This window comes from Phyllostomus hastatus, unplaced genomic scaffold, assembly GCF_019186645.2.
Source record: "Phyllostomus hastatus isolate PE091 unplaced genomic scaffold, TTU_PhHast_1.1 phas_scaffold_755, whole genome shotgun sequence".
Taxonomy (NCBI): Eukaryota; Metazoa; Chordata; class Mammalia; order Chiroptera; family Phyllostomidae; genus Phyllostomus; species Phyllostomus hastatus.
Window position 1 is genome coordinate 8,815,128 of NW_025334039.1, and position 20,827 is coordinate 8,835,954.

The 20,827-nt window shown below is 43.4% G+C and overlaps 1 protein-coding gene across 11 annotated transcripts in view; it reads left to right on the top strand.

Annotated features, from left to right (window-relative positions):
* ANKS1B (ankyrin repeat and sterile alpha motif domain containing 1B) overlaps nucleotides 1–20,827 on the top strand; it is an 830,913-nt gene that overhangs the window by 777,702 nt on the left and 32,384 nt on the right. For all 11 annotated transcript variants that reach the window (XM_045826440.1, XM_045826441.1, XM_045826442.1 and 8 more), the window contains 2 exons: nucleotides 5,782–5,910; nucleotides 7,823–7,894. In XM_045826440.1, the coding sequence (XP_045682396.1) occupies nucleotides 5,782–5,910; nucleotides 7,823–7,894 (201 nt within the window). The remainder of the gene's footprint in view (nucleotides 1–5,781; nucleotides 5,911–7,822; nucleotides 7,895–20,827) is intronic.

Here is a 20,827-nt window from a genome sequence, read left to right on the forward strand (position 1 = left end):
ACATTTTAATGTTTGGGAATTTTCCATTTTGTAGTTTAAAAACAAGCCTATTTTCACATCCTGTCAAATTTTTCCCGTTGCATAGCCTCCTGAGAGGCTGAGACATTTGGTTGAGAATCACTAAGCAGAGCTTTGGGGGGGCGGGGGCACGCAGAGGGCCTCCCTCGGGGTGCCACCTCAGGCATGCCCCCCCCTCCTGTGCATGGGACCTCTGGCTCTCGGGGACCCTGGGGCCCATCCATTGCCTGCTGCTGGCGCTCCGTGATCCAGTGGTCTCTCCTGAACCTGGAAATGCCGCAGCGTGCTTTTCATGCTCGGAAGGGGCCATCGCTACTCCTTAGCAAGAAAAGAAACAAGCTCGTTAGAACCAACTGCATTTGACCCAACGAGCACTCTTTATGCGTGAAGATTGGTTAAAGGAACTGCTGCAGCATCCTGCTTCTGGGCGTGCGTGAGTGTCTGAGGAGGCCTTTCCTGACACTCATATCCCGATATCCGTCTACATATTTATAAGCAGAGAGCTATAGGCAGCACACTGCAAAGCCTGAGAGAGAACCGAAAGTAAATGTAATCCCATAAAGCTCATGTCTGATTGTTTGGAGAACCCATCTCTGATATTTGTCAGAATTATTGAAAGTGGAACCTTAAAATAACAACTGTCACTTAAAATCATTTTAGTTTTTCATTAAGTGTTCTGAAGAAGTAGGAAATAATGCTGGTTAATATTCAGATCTAAATATACAAACAGGTAGGTGGAATCAGTTCCTAGTAGAAAAGATTTAAAAGCCTCAGTTTTAAAAGATCAATTAAATTCTAATTGTAAAAAAAAACATTTAAAAAATAATAGTGGGCTTGGATAATACCATACCTTACTGTTCATGTTAGAAAGCTCAGTCATAACCATGGCTTTTATTTACTGGCATCCTTAAGACGTAAATGTTTCCTCAGGTAGAAAACAGGAGTATAGACAGTGTTCCCTTTGTATTCTCAGAGCATATAGGATATGTAGCATCTTCGGGTTCCCTTTTGTGGGGGCAGGATGTACAATAAAACGTTTTAGCACCTGCCTTAGGCATCTGGCGCATATGAGCCAAAACCATGCAGCTTCACTGCCTTTGGAAACCACACACGGTTCAAAAGCTGCATTTTGGACTCTGCCATTCAATAGAAGTCTGTCTATAGACTTTTGTGAATTTCTGTCTGTGCTATAACTAAATTCGCCTAGTGGCTTTATATGTCTCAGCTGGAGGTATAAGAGACACTTAACTGAATTACGTCATACTAGGTATGACCCAGCTATAGTCCTCCAAACTCAGCCAGACTGCAAATTTCTAGTGGGCTGTGGGTAAATACCTCTTACACAGAATCAATTCTCCATTTAGAACTCTAATCTCAAGTTATGTTTTGTCTTTATAGCAGAAGATTAATTTTTACTTGAGTTTGAAGGGATAGTTAATAAAGTACATTTTCCTCTGTGTAACTGATACAGCCTAAAGGAAATAAATATAAATACCTACTCACCAAGTAAATGAGGTCTGAAGCCATGACCGAATCAGTAAGACCGTTCAGTACAAGAACCTACAGGAAAAGCTGTCTCTAAGTATTTTAAGCTCTAAAGAGATAGCCCGAACACATTTAGTAAGAGTGGCTTGAATCATTTTAATTTTATTTCTGTAATTACTTCAGCTTTTTAAAGAGTACTGTAACCGTTTAAAATATGACAAAATTTACCCCAAGCATTTCCTGTTTTACTTTTTATTCTAATACTGTTTCACTGTACCCATGTTTAGATCTTCTTTTTATTAAGGATAGGATTTTATTATGAATCATTTTCTGAGGCAAAAGACCTCTGAGGTCTGTTTGCTTTTACTTTATATTTAGTAAACATTGTTAACTGAAAGATTACTAATTGTTTTAAATATACCTGAAAAAAATATACATATTATCTGGCTATGAATGCACTATTTAACAGAAGCTAATAGTGGGCTTCAGCGTTCGAATTTATTTCATACACAAGGCAAAACCCCATGTAGTCACTAGTCTATCTCGCTCCTTCTAGTTCGTTCCTGCTGTGATTCAGCCTACAGGGGAGCTGAGACCTAAAGCAACCTTGCTCTCTGAAAGCTTTTGTTTTTATTGTCAATCAGCCAGGTGAAGATGAATCCCACCCACAGGCCAAGGCCACAGGCACCCTTACAACAGTGTGATGCCAAGTCCGTCCATTCCTGAGAATTAATTCCAAGAGAAAACTCGTCACCTAAGCTGAGTCTTCTAAATATTCTTAGGTCTGAGGCTTAAAACAAATAAGTTGATGCATATCCAGGAAGAAAATACATGTGTTTCCTTATCAATTCAGTCTGAAGAATCCCTCTATTTGAAGACGAATTTCTGGAAATAGCACTAAGTATAACAAAATTCAGTTTCTATTTCCAGAAAGCAGGATTCAGCCACAGTAGGGAATTTTAAAATATTTGGACTGGAGCCATGTTTCCAGGCCAGAAAGAAAATAAAGTAAGGGTTCTATTTCTCGTCCATATAATTATCTCCCCCAAACACAAAGGGGAGGTCCTGCCGGGTCACTCCGGATGCAAAGCCAGTGGTTCGTGACTCCTGGGCAAAGTGGAGTCACAGGCGAGCAGACGATGTTCTCACCCAAACAGAGTTACAGGGACGCACCACTCGTTGCTTCAGGTGGTTATCTCACCCGAGATCGGGGTGGTTTCCAGACGGAGGTGGTATGTGCTGGGGGCTGTTATTCCCAAAATGGCTGCTAAAAGCTTCTGGGAGCCATTTGGGTGGCGTAAATACTTGGATCAGCATTTGGCTCGAGTTCTGCTTTCAGTGTATGGAACTCACATGGAAGTTTAAGTTAAAGTGCCTGAGCGTATTAAATGATTCGAGAATGAGCTTGCATATGATTTGCATGCTTAATATACTAACACCTGAAATGTCCCCATGACCCCAGCTTCACCCCGCCCGTCCCCTCATCCTGCAACCCCTGGTGCCCCCAGCTCCTGCCATGTCTGTTTAGGCTGTTGTGAAAACTGCCTGTTGAGCTCGGCCAAGATACCGCAGCTAAACTACGCCAGGGCCGACGTGAAGATCTGGTGCTTGGTTTGAGTTGTCACATCAGCAGACACTGGATCGAGGGATATTTTGATGTCAACAAGCTCCTTTGTATCATTCCACGGAGTTGCGTGCAAACTTCTGTTGTTCTGTTAACGGTGTTACCTGTGACCTCAATGTGGAACGCCTGTTTGCTATGTTGTTGTTGCTTTATGGGGAGTGGGGGAGAGAGGGGAAGAAAGTTAATGGGGGAGGTGAGAGGTGAATTGATAGATGTTGGGAGTGCTTTTCACTAGGAACACATAGCTGCATGTTTCCACAGGCGTAACAAGGATCACTTCAAGGTTATTACACTCAGCTTCAAAATAGTATTGAAATCCATGCAGCTGACATTTTGAATCTTATACTGGGTGTTTTTTTTAGAGCAAATCAGAGCCAGTTGGAATGAAGGCTGGAGAAATAATAAAGATCCACATGTTTGAGAGAGAAGGAAAAGATCAAAATAGGAAGTCAGAGGAAAACTTAATCCTAAAATTAATTGTGGTCACTTACTGCTTTTACATAATGAACATTCATATAACTATAAAGAGAAAACTCAAAAGTGAGTCAGGGCTGGGTCATCAAACAGACAAAAACACCAAAGTAGGTATCCCAGGTGAAGTCAGAACAGTACCCACAGACAAGAGGTAGAAGAACCACACCATAGGCAAGTAAACCAGCAACGAGAAGAAAACTGACGCACAGAGTAGCTCAGCCCGGAACAGGAGAGAGGAGAGGGCACCTGAGGAGCTGGGGAAATAGTGTGGTGCTTCAGGGAAAAGCTCAGGCTCCCTGCCTCTGTGAAAAGGCCTGCACATTCCCAAATTCCTCTAGAGCTTTCTACAGGTTTTTCAAAGCCAGTTAGAAACTTCCAAAAGGTCTGTCTGACACTCTCCAGCCCTGGCAGGCACCTGATAGGCCACCTAATATAAGCTCAGATTACACAGAGAGAATTGGGATGCTAGTCCTCTTCCCCAAACACACATCCTATTTAAGCTGTTCCTGGAGAACTGTGGTTATTAACTTTTTGGAATTTCTAGATTCTTTCAGAGAATTTAATGGAAGATATGAACTTTCTTTCCCCTTCAAAACAAACACCACCTACATCCCAAATTTTACATTGTTATCCTAGATCCCTTGAAAACCCTACTTAAGGAATTCTACAGTATCAACCCACTTACTAGTACTTCTATAGAACTTGGTCTCTAGCCAAGGTTTTGCTTGGTTTGGGAGCTCATGAGACCTTTTTATATTCTCTCAACTCCTAAGAGAGGTAATTTCTCATAATTCTGCAGGACCAGCCAAACGCAGGTTGGAAAAGAGTGGCTCTGCAAAACTTCCTACTTTCTACTTTTAGTTATCTCTGTCTGAGAACGAAGAACTGAATTTTGAAAAATCAGAATTTTGACCAGGGAAAAGAGTAAGAACTTTCCCATGTGTAATATCGAAATCAGACTAGAGCCCAGAAGAGACCTGCCAACACAAGCCCTTGACTTTGTAGACCTGACGCTACACCCTTGTACGGGCAGACCTCCTTTTGTGGCACTTCGCTTCACTGAGTTTCATCCACGGATATCGCGCTTTTTACAAATGGAAGGCAAGACCCTCCACCAGCAAAAATAGTATGATTCTCTTTATTGTAATACTCACTTGATTGCGGTGGTCTGGGCTCGAACCTGCAGTATCTCCAAAGGTATGCCTGTAGCAATAAAACAGGTTGAGGCTAACCTTGTGGAAAATGATAAAGGGGGCACATCGGTTATACATGCTTGCATGTGTGAGTCGGGATCCTCAAGTACATGCATATGCACATATGGCCAAACGTGGTATTCTAATGTTTGGTCTCCACTCGTGCTTTAGGTTTTCTGCAGAAGGTAGCTGAAATCATCTCAGTGGCATTGTACCAAGGCAGATGAATTCAGATGAGGAAAACAAGTTGTCTTCCATTAGTAAACCTTTCTTCTAAAATGTTGTGTAGTATAATACAGGGCCTTCTCTCCAGAGATAAAATTATTCATAGGACATGATACATGTCGTGTTTGGGAACTGAAATTTATGGAATAGAGTACAGGGTCTGGCACAAATGATGCCTTTTTTTTATTACAAAATCTTTTATTACAAAATGATAAGCGTGTAATTCTGTAACATAATAATATTGCAGTCAGGCACACCATATGACATTTTAGGCAAAATGTTCAAATTAAAACTATAAATTATTACACCCATATAATTACCCTACCAACCACACTCAAGCAGGCGTTACTTCTACCGGACCCTGTATTCCGCATATAAAAGCAATTCAAACTAAAAATTTCATGGTCAAATTTAAAAACATAGAAAACTCTTTCAATGATTGGATGTTCTTTTCTCTTGTAACACAAAAATATGAATTAGTAAATTGTTCTGAATATCTTAACTATATATTTTTAATTACTTAGAGTATCATTCTAAAAAGAGAATAATTCAACTTCCTTTACACCTCAAAAAAGTAACTCGGCTCTGAGAAACAGGCTAATGAATATAAAACTGTAAACAGTGAAAGTATTCATAAACACATAATCCACACAAATGCACTTGCACACTTACAGCACATGCGGATAAGAGAACTCAGGCTAGTGGCAGGGAATGAACTTGGCCGACTGCTCATGTCACCTCTAGAATAAATGTGGTTTTCAGACAGGAGACTGGGGAGAGCCTTCCATCACCTTGCGGCCCCCAAACGAAGCCACGGCCTCCACCCCAGTCCAGTACTGGCAGCACCACCCAGAGAAGCTCATCTTCCAGTCCTGCGACTACAAGGCCTTTGTAAGTTACCTGGGCTCGGGGTCTGGGGAGGAGTGGGACAGAGGGTGTACTTCTGGTGTCTTTACTTTTATACTGAAACTATACCAAAGTGCCCATCTTACTCAAGTGTTCTCGCCTTCTATTTTTTTTTTCAAGTAACCTTCTCTCCACAGAGGAAGTCCAAATAAATAGAGTTTTATGACCCTTTTAATCCTTTAAGCTTAAGATCTGTTTCCCTTCTTATATAGTTGTATATTTTAAGTGAAATGTCATAAAATGAAATCTTAAAATGGAAATGAGTATAAATATACTCATGAATATAGCACGATAGGCATCTCTATTCACCAGGGGTCTCCGAGCATTGAGCCTACTGCCTTATCTGAATTCCAGATTCTTTTCCTTGTTAGCAGTAGGATTCTATTACTAGGTGTTATTTTTTTAACAGGACAGGGAGCCAAGCTTAGCTGAGAGTTGTGAGTAATATGAACAGGTAAATGTTCAAAAGAATACCATAGTTTTGGGGGCGGTGGTTGTCATGACTACAGCAGGAACAGCCGCTGAACTTCTGCAGTGCATCAAAACTGCCTCTCCTGAGTGTTTCTGTTAGGACAAACGTCCCCGATACCTTAAACGATAAGGATTTCACCAGGATCGTTTTCCTTAAGTAAGATGTGGGCGTTCTGGTTATCTCATAGCAATTTAGGCCTTTTTTTTTTCCATTTTGTGTTATCCACGCCTCTTTTACTGCTTATCTTGAAGCATGGGATCTGTCTCAAGAGTCACTTCCCCAAACCTATAGAGTAGAAATGCCTTCTCCTTCCTCCAAAGTTCGACCACCAAATCCCTGAGACGTTCTGAGCATGCCTTTCTTGAGAGCCTTTGACCCAGCTCTGCCACCGTGCCCCTGCCCCTCCTCTTCTGGTCGGGGACCCCCAGGTTTACAGGACTGATGGGCAAGCCCGTTTGCACAGAGTGCCAGGGTCTCCTCAGTCATGTTGGGAAAATAATTATGTTAATTCACTCACTAAGAAAAGAAAGAAACATACATAGAGCTCTTTTTATTTGTTGATTTTTTAAAGGAAATCAGAGAAGGAAAAATGACAGTTGGAAGGAACCCTACTGAAACTTCAAAGAGTTGAGGAGGAGTCCATTGATAGAAAGGCAAAATAGACATTTTGCTAAAAACCGTTTGCCCCAGCCAGAACCTGGAGCGTGAGTGGCATTTGGCGTGAAGGCGGTATTGGATGCCACCCCCCAACAGCCAAGTGGTGGTGATGCTGGGGAGGAGAGTGTCTCAGCCCTCTCGAGCCCCATTCAGCCCTCCACTGGCAGTGTGCACCAGGGACCCAGCTCCCTCCACTGTGGGACCACTGAGGCCCCCTCCCCACACGCTCCCATCCCCTTCTCAGGTGGATCAGCCGTCATAGGGCATGCAGCTGTGAAGGAAAAAGGTCCAGAATGGCATCTCCACCTCGGAACAGCAGCCTAATGTTAATTACTTGCGCAGCCAACTAAGCCCAAATGGGGTGCCTGTTGCTCAGTTTCTCAGCTGTCTTATACAACCCTGTAATTACATAGATGGCAGCGTGATTTATTTTTGCAGACACTGCTGCCTCAAAAAAAAAAATAAAAACAGGGACAACATTTTTAGATGCCCCCGTTTTGCAGTTAAATATGATTTGAAAGATGGCGTCTTTAGAAAATGCTGCCGTTTTATTTTAAAGAGCAATTTACAGCTTGCAGAACTGTGGTTAACTCTGCTGTGTTCTCTCTACAGAAGCGTGTGTTCATTAGGGTTAGTTACTGTTCGCTTTTTTTTAAGTTGTGCACTGACTTACAGCTAGGAAACGTAGCCAATGATACTTTGACAATGTGTTCTTAAATCGCTGTTCATATTTATACTTATAAATTGTTGAATTTTTCTGTGTTCTAGTATTTAGGTTCTATGCTGATAAAAGAGCTCAGGGGGACAGAATCAACCCAAGATGCTTGTGCAAAAATGCGGGTAAGTTTGCCAGACGATTTTATTTCTAGTCACTGAAATACTAAATACTGGGTATGGAGACAAATTGCCGCTTTCCAAATTACTACTTTCTTCATCTGTTGGTCTGCTGAATCACACTGGTGTTACATGAAAAGGTGTTTCGGCTTTGTTCCTGTTTATACTTGATCTTATCTCACTGGAGTTCGAGTTGATGTCTTTTTGATATATTTAGACCATATTATATTTACATTTATTTTTAAAGATCTTAAATGAATGGTATGTACATGGATTGCTCTCCAGATTAGGAGAAAAACAATCTTTAGGTTATTACCAGGAAATGTTCTAAGCACCATTTGACAGTCTATGCACTGAATATTTCTGGAAAGACTGCCAATTAACTAAAATTTATCCAATGCATGAGTGCTGAGAGCATATTACATAAAGCTGATATTCTTTATGAAGCTTCTGAATTATCCCTTTTTTAGTGTCAGAAACACATGCAACTCGGAATTGAATCATAGCACAACAGTCAGTGTTGACAAAAATGGGCGCTCGGAACATCTGTGATTGGTGGCCGCTGGGGTCCTCGGACCGTGTGACCCAGACCGAACCTCATGCTGCAGAAGCTCGCTTGCCTCTTCTCCCATGTGTCTCTTAGTCTTGCTTCCTCCAAGGCAGATATGTAGGGTTCATAGCAACATCTGACTGACAGTACGAACGAAGAGTTTGGGACGTATTCCCCGTAGCGCCTAAGCAGAGTCAAATTTAAGATCATTAGCTAGTGTACCCTACCTTTTATTTGTGGCCAGGCACCTGGTCATTTATTTGACATGGCCACCTTTGGGTGGGAGATGTTTAAAAGCACATAATAGAACTAAAACAGTGATGACGGTAAATACGTGATATCCATTGCTCAGGGAACGCTAAATGTGCGTGACTCTTCATGATATCGAGACCTCAGCATGTGAGTGCCGATTTACTATTTTGATCAATTCAATAGCAGAAAGCCTGAAACAGGTTTCTTTCTGTTTGACGTGGAGTTATACTTAAATTGTCAATACCAGTGAGTCTTTATTCCAGAGACTGTGTCTAGATGGAAGAAGCTCGGGTGTGTTTCAGTTAAGTCTCATTGTGTTGCTGCTAACTTGGCTTAGGGGTCACTTTTCAGTCATTATCCTAACAGCTAACATTTACTGAGTAGTTAAAATGTGCCCATCTTTGTGCCGAGTCCTGTGCATGTTTGTCTTGTTTAATCTTTACCGCAAACCTATGAGGTCAGTACGATTATTATCCCCATTATACAAGTGAAGAAACGGAGCTTAGAGAGGTTGAATCACTGTCCCCAGGTCACACAGTGAATAATTTACCAGTCTGGACCTGGAACTCAGACCTGCCCCCAGAGCCCAAGCGTTTACTACATCCCCTAGCTTCTCCTGGGCCTCGTGTTCTTCCTGAGAAAACGAGAACGTCGGATGAGATGCCCTTCAGGCTTCTTCCTGGCTTTATAATCCTGGAAACCCTGTGTTATAACTACATATATGTGACCTAACTTATGTCACCAGTGCACAGTAAGAAAATGGGAACGTTTTTCCATCATCAAGCCCTATCATAATTTTAGAGCTATTTGTGAACCTACCTAAAAAAACTAATTTGGCATTTCTGATTTAGCACTATTAAGTCAATTATCTGAGTCCAGCTACTTCAATGCTGCAATCAGCACAAATAGTGGTTAGAGCACAGAGCACCATGTAACATACACCCGATGTGTGATTTGAATTTTAGTCAATTTCTTGAAATTAAGTGGATCTGAAATTCCGTTCCTGCTAGCAATAGCAAAGCCATTTTAATAGTCTCAGTGGAGAATAATTTAGTTAAACACTTGTCTGTTGCTTAAAATGAAACAGAAAAGGCTGTTTATTTACAAGCCATTCTTCTTTGGGGCATTTTTCTGGTTTGCTGCTCTGGGTGTTTATTTTGAATAGTTTACATGAAAATAGGATCTTTATTGCTTCTTAGAATACCACAAACCCCTATTTCCCATCTTGATTAAATAAGCACCGGTCTGTGATGCAGGAGCTAACATGGCACTCGCTGGATTCACCAAAGCCTTTCCAGACCAGAGGGTGGGTTTGATGATGTCTGTGACTATTGGCTTATGAAGTAGACGAGAACTCTCACCCACTACAAGTGGTGCTCAGCTAATTTTCTGTTTGAACCTTAAGTTGCTGGTTTCTCTGTTTTCCAGGAGTTCAGCTCCAAGTCCCAGTATAATCAGTCTCCTCAGGGGAAATACTTTAGGACACAGATGATCTTAAAAGTTGATACACAGTAAGATCATTAAACCAAAATATTCTAGATTCAAACTTTACCTGGCTTACTGTCTTTTTTAAAAAGATTTTATTTCACTATGTTTAGAGGGACGGGGAGAGAGGGAGAAAGAGAGGTAGAGAAACATCTGTGTGAGAGAGAAACATCGATTGGTTACCTCTTGCACGTACCCAGGTGAGAACCGATGAGAACCGAACCCGCAACCCAAGCGTGTGCCCTGACCAGGAATCAAACCAGCAGCCTTTCAGTTTGCAGGACAACTCCCAGCCAGCTGAGTGACCCACTCCGGTCAGGGCAACCTGGCTTACTCTCTTAATTGAAAAAAGAAGTTTTAAATTCAGCAGTATGCATTTTAGCTGAAAGTAGCATTTCTTTCCCAGGAGGAAATAAACCAGTGTGGTTCCTTTTTCTGAGAAATATTTTCTTACATGCAGTTTGATAACAAAGAAAACTAAGATTTGGCTCCTGTTCTCACCAAGTTCATGACCCAGTGGAGGAGTCCAACACATTAATATGTAATTACCCCAAGGCAGCAGAGGTATCACCATGGAGGTATCTCTATGTTGCCACTCCCCTGAGGGGTTGTCGGAGATGGTCCCAGAGATAACATACAGGCATGGTCTCCTAAAACCAGTTTTTTAGGATTAACAACAGTTAACACTGGAGACCTCCTATGTGCCAAGCAGGCCCGACACAAATGTTCATGTGTGTTAATTCATTTAGTCATGAAGTAAGTATTGCTATTGTCCCCCCTGTACATACGGGGAAGCAGAGGCTCGCCCAGGGTCACCCAGCCAAGTGGTAGAACCGGGATTTGAACCTGGACAGTCTACTCCACCACCGAACCCCAGGCCCCACCGCCTCTCTGATGAGCCAGTACCGCCTTTATTGTCCTGAGTTTTACAGTTGTTGAAAAAATGGATCATTTATATTGATAAAGAAATAGCTTGAGGAACCCTCAAAGACCCTATGAGATTAACGCTGGCTAAATTAAACCATTTAGGGACAGACATATATAGTAATTTGAGCTATATTCCAATATGTTAACATAAATAAAAATTTCAGGCGACTTTTTATTGCATCTGTAGAGACTGGAAAAGTGGGTTTTTTTCCCCCACAGCACTTACTTTAATGCATTCAGTCTGCCCCAGCAGAAACTAAACACAGTTTTCTCTTCTCAGAATCATTTGGAGTGTTTGATAGTCACAGTTGGATAATTTCTGAGTTTATCTAAACCTGTTTATTCATCCTTAAGGTCCCCTCCAATTCTGGAATAAAGATAATTCTACACTAATCTCCTGGTGTTTCATTATACACATATTATTTCAATTAAAAGTATGCCATAATACACTAACATGTGTGAGGTGGTAGTAATTTACATCATTCTATAATATGGAATCACTTCTCTATTCGTTCAGTCTGTTTTCTCTGAGACTGTCTTAAGATTTTTTTAATAGACTCTACTTTTTTAGAGCAATTAACAGAAACACTGAGCAGAAAGCACAGAGAATTCTCATATGTACACTCCTATCACCACCACCCCCCACAGTCGCCCTCATTACTGACACCTTGCATTAGTGTGATTCATTTGTCACAGTCAATACTGAGCTGTTATTATTAGCCAAAGTCCGTGGTTTACATTCGAATTCACGCTTCATGTTACACTGCGTCTGGGTATTTCACACGTGCATAATGTCACGTATCCACCATTCCATTACCACAGAAAAGGTCACCCCCCAATAATCCTCTCTGCTTCCCCTGTTTGTCCCTTTTCTCCCCGTCCCCCTAACCTCTGGCAGCCACCAACCCTTTTACTGTCTCTGTAGTTTCGGCTTTTCCAGAATCTCGTACAGTTGGAATCGTGCAGTGTGGTCCCTTTTCACACTGGCTCCTATGATGTAGCAACATGCACTTCAGGTTTCTCCGTGTCTTCTGCGGCTTGATAGCTTTTTTTTTTTTAAATCACCGAATATTCATCATGTGGATGTACCAGTTTGTTTTTCCATGAACTTATTGCAGGCCACCTTGGTTGCTTGCAGGCTTTGACAACGATGGCTGTAAGTGCCAGAAACATTCACGTGCAGGTTCTCTTCTCAAGGTTCCCCCCCGCCCCCCCGCCCCCCGCTGGATTCAAGCCCTAAGGAATGGTCCTCTTAAAATTATCTTCTGAATTGTGTCTAGTGAAGAAGAATCAATAGGAATTTGCATTAAAACCCTGACAATTTTTTTAAGTGAAACTGCTGTTTTTGCCTTATCCTTTAGAGTTTTCATTAATGAAAGCCTCAGAGGTCGGATGTGCCTCCATATTGAGGCAAACTTTTCGGAAGAATGATTTCTGTGAGTTAATATATTTTGCTCCTTAGTAGTACAACTTGGCTGCTTCTTTCCTTTACTGTGACAGCTTGGGAGGCATTTCCACTTAAAATTAAAATCTAAAAACATTCATTAGTAATGCGTGAGGAATTTTCAAAGATATCTGTTTAACCTGAGCAGAGTCACTTAGTGATGCCTGTGTGTTGCTGGTCGGGTTTTCCAGCAAAATCAGTGCTCAGAGACAGTCTTCATTTCTTTTATTTTTTATATATGTACCTTTCAAAGACCCAATATTTTTTATTTTTTTTTCAATTTTTTATTATAACTTTTATTTATTGTTCAAGTACAGTTGTCTCCACTGTCCTCCCCACCACGCCCCCACACCCCACCCATCCCCACCTCCCACCCTCACTCCCGCCCCCTTTGGCTTTGCTCCTGAAGGGATTTCTGAGAGGAAGCATTAGCTCTGGGCGCCCCCCCCCCCAACACACTGCCCTGTAATTTGCTCCTTAGAACACAGGAGTCCCCTCTGTCGCCACTCACCTCACACTGCACGCACAGACCTCACTTTATTGCACACTGCTTTTCCGTGCTTCACAGGTGTTGCATTTGTTTGCAAACGGAAGGTGGGACCCTCCACCTGCAGGACTCTCTTGATTGCAGTGGTCGGGCACGGAATGCGCGGCATCTCCGTGCCCGTGTAAGGTCGCTGGTGCCCACACCCCTGAGAAGGCAGGGGCCGTGGATGGGGCATCCCCAGGGCCCGCTGTGTAATAAACAGCTGCCTTGCGAGGTGGTTGTGATGGTTCTGTGAAGTGTAGTGCCTGTCAGGGGCCTGGTTCGGTACAATCTCAAAACACCCGGACCTCTTCCTCCAGATGTTTGAAAAACAAGAAAATTGATGGATAGATTCGCTCTGGATTATTTCCTTTGTGTTTCTCCAGCCGTAATGCCAGCGTTCCAGTTATTACCCTGGTGTTCTCTGCACACAGCGTGTCATAGAGCATTATAAACTTAGGGAGCCCACATCCCTCTTTCCAATTGTTAAAGGCCATTGCCCAATGGGAGAAAAAACTCAAGGAAAACTGTAGATTGCATGGTGCATGTAACGTTGCAGTTTTGTATTTTGGGGTGGTAATTTGTTCCTAAATCAACTGGGAGCTGCCTCATTTAAACAATGTGTCCACGGAACGGAACTTTACAAAGCGATGACTTGATTGCTGTGGCCGCTCAGCGTCCTCTTTGGTTGCGTAGCTCCCGCTTCAAAGACTGAGAGACGTGCAGTCTTTGTTTCATCCATTGCTGGGTGAAATGAGGGCTTTGCTCTGGCCAAATGACATCCCACCATTCCTTTGATTTACGCATATAGCCCAGCCCCCAGTCCTGAGTTTTGCCCCAGGTCATAATTATCACTAATATACAGTACTCTGCCGCTTCCCTAGTTAAATATATTATTAGGAGGCATCTGTGGCTGTAAGTGGTAGGCCGTTACATTTAATTTAATACTCACTGAAATATGACATTCTCTAATCCCATAGTTGATGGTTAGTGTTGTTCATGGGTGTTTCTACTCAAAGAAATTTCTCTTTAGAAAAAAGAGAGAGCCCTGGCTGGTGTGGCTCAGTGGATTGAGTGCCGGCCCATGGACCAAAGGGTCACCAATTCAATTTCCAGTCAGGGCACATGCCTGGGTTGCAGGCCAGGACCCCAGTGGAGGGTACATGAGAGGCAACTATATACATCGATGTCTTTCTCCCTTTCTCACTTCCTTCTCTCTCTGGAAATAAATGAATAAAATCTTTAAAAAATAATAAAAAATAAAAATAGAGAGAAAGAAATATCTGTTTTCAACACAGTAAAGTTGAAATCTGCCTTCCTGATATAAGAAGGGAAATATTTTAAAATTATTTTTGAAGTCAGGAATAAGCAAATGTTCCAGTGTATTTAGGTTTTAGAACCATTATTTCCCAAAGGGCTCAGATAGCTTTACTATAGTTCAAACTTCTTGTTGAGTCCATTCCCCTTAATTTGTGTGCTTTTTAAACTTTCCGTCTAGAAGCAGTTCTCGTTGATTTTTCCAACATATATATTTCCAAGTGATTGTGCCTTGGTTGAAGTGGGGAGACCCATTTTTCTATGCTTATCAGGAAACAAATTAATGGTGGAGAATGGATGGGAAAGCTCAAAAGAAGTTAGATTTTAGAATCAGATAGAAATGTTAAATTAAGATGCCTCTTTTCCCTCTGAGACTCAAACGAAAATCCTGTTTAGTTCTGCGCTTATACAAACCCCTCAAACTGATTCTATGAGGAATTGTCATTTTCAGACATAATTTTAGGGACTACTTAGGAAACAGGCAAGGAAAAATGTATAAACGACTTGTATTTTTAAGTTCCGTTGCCCAGGTGTCAAGGAGTAATCGAATATTTTGTCATCACTCTCTCCCGAGTGCTGCACAAGCCAGAATAATACAAGTCTAAGCCCATCACTGTGTATGCTGGGGGGTTAAACTGTGAGTGTATTAAAGTAGCGCCACACACAAAGCAACAACCATATTTCTAACTCCTTGTTGCTTAGCTTTGGTCATGTATGTTTTTTGCTCCTCATACCCTAGTTCTCCTTATTTTTTATTTTTGTTTTTGTTGCTCTTGCCAATGGCTTTTCTCCTATATACCACCCACTCCTGTCTTTAATTCTCACTGGTCTTAAACTCTCTTTCTGAATGTGTTGAGTCCGTGGTCATCGGTCCAGACAGATCACTCTGCTGCGTATTCCTTGTTGCAGCAGCTCTTACTTCATGGCCGTCCTCGCATGTAGCCCAGAGACTGTTCAGTTGTGCTCACGGTTTGGTTTTACTTCTGCTCTCTTTCGCCAGTGGAATGGTGTGCTTTCAAAAGCTAAGTGGAACCATTCATTCTTAGAGTAGCAGTAATAGCTAAAATCTATTAATATTCCCTGCATGCTCATCACTGAATTATGTAACCCTCACAACAGCCTGACAAAGTAGATGCTGTATTAACATATCCATTTTACAGATGAAGTAACTAAGACTGAGAAGTAACTACGTAGCCACACAGCTCAGTGGGGTGGTGCTGAGACAGGAACCCAGCCATGCCGTCCTGGGCTCTTACTCACTGCACCACAGCGCGTGCTGGAGGAAGGGGTGTATCAGTGGATCCCTTCACAGATTCAAGATGATCACACACAGATGCACACACACACATGCACTTTTTAGTTGTACTTACAAGTGATGGGTTGAAAAGTCAGTGTGTTTTTTCACACATGTATAATTGTCTTTTTTAACTAAAAAATTCATAAATGTTTAAGCCTTTACATTTTTTAATTACAGAAGCAATACACGATCATTGTTACTCGAGTTTAAAATAGAGATACAGAAAGGAGAAATAAAAGCCGCTGTAAATTTACCACCCAGAAGTGGTAAACACCTCTCTGTTAACACCTGGTTCGTATGCTATTCTCCAGACTGATTATTTATGCATTCGTAGGCATCACTTTTCTACAAAAAAAAATGGAAATATTCTGTGCATACTGTTTTATAATCTATTTTTAAACACAATATAATTTGAAATATTTTATTTTGATAAATATTCACCCTCAATATTATTTGTGGTAGTCGATCAGTATTCCAATTTATAACTGAGCCAAACTTAATTTAACCAGTTCTTGTTGGTCATTAAGTCATTTCCAATTTTTTCAAACTATAACCAATACTATGGGTGACATCCCTGTACTTAAATCTTTTAAACTGGTCTCATTACTTCTTTAGAATGAGCCACCAAATGTACAATGGCTGTGTCAAGGGGTACACACCTCCTGAAACTGGGTAAGAATCGCCAAATTGCCTTCCAAAACTCTAGTTCTAGTTCAGACTCCCAGAATCGGACATGAGAACATGTTGACATTTGCATGTCGCATCCCTTGGGGCTCACACTTAATACCCTGGGTGTGCTTCTAGTGGAGGGAGAACAGGGGAGCTGTTGTGAGAAAACCGTACGCCCTCACCACGACCCCTGGGCTCACCAACTGTATCTGACCGACATCAGTTCTAGGTGTAACTCTATAATCTGTCTCTACCGCCCGAACTCTTTATTTTATATGAAGAATGCTTCATACTTTCACAGTCCCTGAGGGATCATGGGAGAATTCAATAATTCTTAATTGCTCTGAAGACCAAGAGCTGTAGTTAAGTGCTAACTAAGGATTTTTGGAAATCACCTGTCAAGGGGACAATCGTGTGTTTTGATCAATTCACCTCTCCCTGAATTAATGTGGGGTGCCACACATCTGAGTTGACCTGCACGGCAGCCGAGCTCGGTTCTGACAGTGACTTTCAATCAAACTGATCGACTGCCTTTATAGAGCAGAAGTTCTCCAAGTGTGGTCCCCGGACTGGCAGCATCTGGAAATGTATTAGAAATGGAAAGTCTGAGGCCCCACCTCAGGCTTAGTCCATTCAGGGTGCTGTAACAAAAACACTACACACTGGGAGAAATTTATTTCTCACAGTGCTGGGGGCCAGAAGACCAAGGTCAAGGGACTGGCAGGTTCGCTGTCTGGTGGGAGCTCTTCTGGCTCAGAGAGAGCGGACTTTTCACTGTGCCCTTAAATGGCAGGAGCACCACGGGAGCTCGGTGGGGTCTCTCATAAGCACACTCATCCCATTCATGAGGGCTGCACCGTCATGCCGCAATCATCTCCCAAAGGACCCCGTCCTCTTCAGGATTTATCACATCGGGTGTTAGAATTTAATGTAGGATTTTGGAGAGATACGAATACTCAGTTCATAGCACTTACCCAGTCAGAGACTCCAGGGGGTGAATCCCTACAGTCTATTATTTACCAAGCCCTCCTCGTGGTTCGAGTGCCCTGGAAAGTATGAGAACCACAACCTGGGTGCACTGGGCATTCCAGTAAGGCTGCTGTGCAGACAGGCTGCCCTGGCCGAACCGTTCTGCCACACCTCCTGGGAGCCAGCTGGGGGAACAGAGAGACACAGGGCACCACTGTGCAGTGCCCCAGATTTGGCCAGGGTGTGAGCCACCCCGAGGGCAGAGCAGCCGTGTCTAACGCCGGAGGAGTAGTTTGAATGGCAGCTTGCCCAAGGTCTGTTCCCGTCACATGGTCTTCCATAGGCTCTGCGCTCCCCCAGCCTTTGTATCAGAGTTCCTGTGACCAGAAAAGCCCTTGAGAGGTCATTTAGCCTTAGTTCCCAGCCAAATGAGACTTACCCCTAAGTCATTAGTGACAGATGAAAGTCCAGACTATTTTTAAAGTATCCTGAGGGAGACACTTCCAGCTGCCCCTGGTAATCATTCTGCCCTCTCAAGAAGCCTGTCCTCATCTCGTGGCTCGCGATTTGAGCTGGATTTCTGTTGCAGAAATGAAGGCTTCTCTCCTGGAGACTGAATCTGTGAAGTTGTTGCCACCCCGACAGGAATCTCTTGATGCATCTTTCCTCACATCTGTGGTTCTCCGAGTTCTTCGAAGGCCTCCCTGCCTGGCTCTGGGCACTGGGTTCCCCCGAAAGTTTGCTGAGCTCTGTGCGTGTCGAGAGGCTGGCACTGTGGTGGTGGTGGTGCTGGCGTCACGCTCATTACCATACATGAGTTCATTTGCTCTCTCACTCAACAGTCACGGATGTCAGCAGCTGTTAGATTGAACCCTATGAAATTGCTGATATTCAGCCATTTTCAACCCATGAAAGTGGCAATTTCATGGGGTCCAACCTAAGACCATGTGCTAGTCATTACGGGGGCGACAAACTGAGAAAGGTGTGGGCCATCCTCCAGGAACTTCCATGTAGTGAGGGAAACAGACAACCCTGAGACCCAGGGCAGGGGTCACGGGGTGCATGGGGGGAGCAAGAGGTAAGCCATCAGGTTAGGCTCTCCCCAGAGAGTGACCTTGAAACTGAGTTCCGATGGGGAGGAGTTCCGTCAGGTGGCTGATCTGTGGTCTGCTTTTCGTCTCTCATCACCCCTGGAGCATTCCTAGTCCCACTGCACACAGAATCACCACAGGAATGCTCGGTTTGGGCACTGTTTTTAATCATTCGCAAGCCACTTAGGGCTACCAAACATCATTGCTTCATCCTGTTTTAATTCACTTCCTGAAACTGAGTATAATAATTTAGCTTTGAAACTAAGGAAAGCGTTACATGGCAAAATTAACTGTAGTGACTCAGCACTGAATATCTAATTAGAAAGCGTTCTCAGGGTAGCCTACATGGGTTAAAATTATACTCCAAGTTCAATGGCGGTAGACCATTTGGAAAGCTATTGCCCAGTCTGTGCTTTAAAAAACACTAGAAATGATCATCAGGGCCTTGAAAGAATGAAGGGGCAGAGACATGATCCCCACAGATCACCTCTCTCTGTCCTTCCCCTTGCTGGTTATGGGGCACGAACGATTCGTATCAGGAACATAAACATCAAACCCAGCATTTCAGTTCACGACTTAGTGCTCTGGGCCGTCGGCCCGTTTGCCCTGCACCACCCTCGTGGTCAGAGGCACGTCCCTGCCATCTCACAAGGATGCTCTCGTACTGTGGACTCTGCATTAGAAGGTGAGAAACCCTTCGTAATGTTCAGGACATGTGTTAAGCTGAAACAAAAGCACCAGTGGTCATTTCTGACCTGACACAAAAATTCCAAGCTGTCATGATTAATAAATAAGAAAGGAAAAGAAGCCCTGGCTGGCATAGCTCAGTGGATTGAGCATGGGCTGCGAACCAAAGCATCGCAGGTTCAATTCCCAGTCAGGGCACATGTCTGGGTTGCAGGTCATGGCCCCCAGCAACTGCACATTGATGTTTCTCTCTCTCTCTCTTTCTCCCTCCCTTCCCTCTCTAAAAATAAATAAAATATTTTTTTAAATGTTGAAAATTGTTAAAAAAAAGAAAGGAAAAGAAAAAAGATGGTGATTTCTATCTTTGCTAAACCCCAAAATCTCTCTTTAAAAAAAATGCTCTAAAAGGTTTTAATCACTTTACCTGTTAAGAGCAATAGTCCAGGTGTCCAGCTCCAGATGTGAAATTCTAATCCCTGTTCTGTGTAATGCCTCCAGACAATATAAACCCAAGTGGTAAATGTAAGGCTGTCTTCAAATTTAAGATTCAAAAGTTGCATTTATTTGAGGGTTCAGAAATTAACATTAACTGGATGAAAGAAGATATCAGCCAAAGAGCATAGATGCATGGCTCACAGGCACAGACAACAGTGTGGTGATGGCCACAGGGAAGCGGGGAGAGTGGGGCTTGACCTAACCCTTGACTTGTCTTCCGTGTTCAGCTTGGCTGAGCCTGTGGTGTGCAACCTGTGTCAGGACAGAAATCGCCACTGGTGCCTTCGTTTCAGCGGAAGAGCGTGTGTCCTCACCCGTCCTCTGCTCCATTGCTCCACTCCCTGTCCCGGACACTCACTGTGCTCTTCCCTTTGTCTGCTGCCACCTTTCTCCCGGAGCCGCTCTTAATAAACCAGCAACAAAGTTCCTAGTGGCTAAAGCCAGAGGTCTCACCCAGCCAACCCAATGAAAGTCGCAACTCCTCCCTGTGCCAGCCACTGAGCTGGGCAGATTTTCTGGCTGTTTTAGTCCTCGGGGCACCAGGCACTGTTCCCACCTTCTAAGGAATCTTCTTTACTTCTGGCTGTCAGGCTTCTTTCAACAGCGTTTTGGGTTCCTTCGTTGACTCTTCTTCCTGCCCCAGCCCTGACGCAGTCACCTTTCCCCGAGCGGTGGTTCTCCGACCTCCTCCCATTCGCTCCTCGAGCCTCTTCCTCTGCCCCCATCTCCTCAGCCACCCCCTCTGTGTGGGTGGACTTCCAGATCTAATTCTTGTTTCCAGCTTCCCGCTGGACATCTCGGCCTCAAATGGTCCCACTGGGCACATTCAAAAGGATTTCACGCAAAAGCGTGCTCCCCTCTGGTATTCCTCATCTTGGTGAACGTCCTCTTTACCTGTGACATCCTTCTGCTCACTCATCTTCAGTGGTGCATCATTTAGCAGACCCTGCTGATTCTTCCCCATTAGAGTGTGGCTCCCTGTTCCATCTCCAGCACCTCTACTTCCACCCGGGGGCCTAGGGTCTCTCATCTGAATCTGCACCACAGCTTCCTGCCTCCCCACACTCTGCCTCTCGTGGTTCCTGGCCATCCAACTGCCACAGCTCTTTCTCCACAACACAGATTTGACTGTGTCCCTCCCTACTCAGAAGCTGCCAGTGACTCCTAGCTTAGCAGAACAAGTCACAGTCTTCCAAACCCACTGCACCAGCCTCCTCTCCCACGAATTCC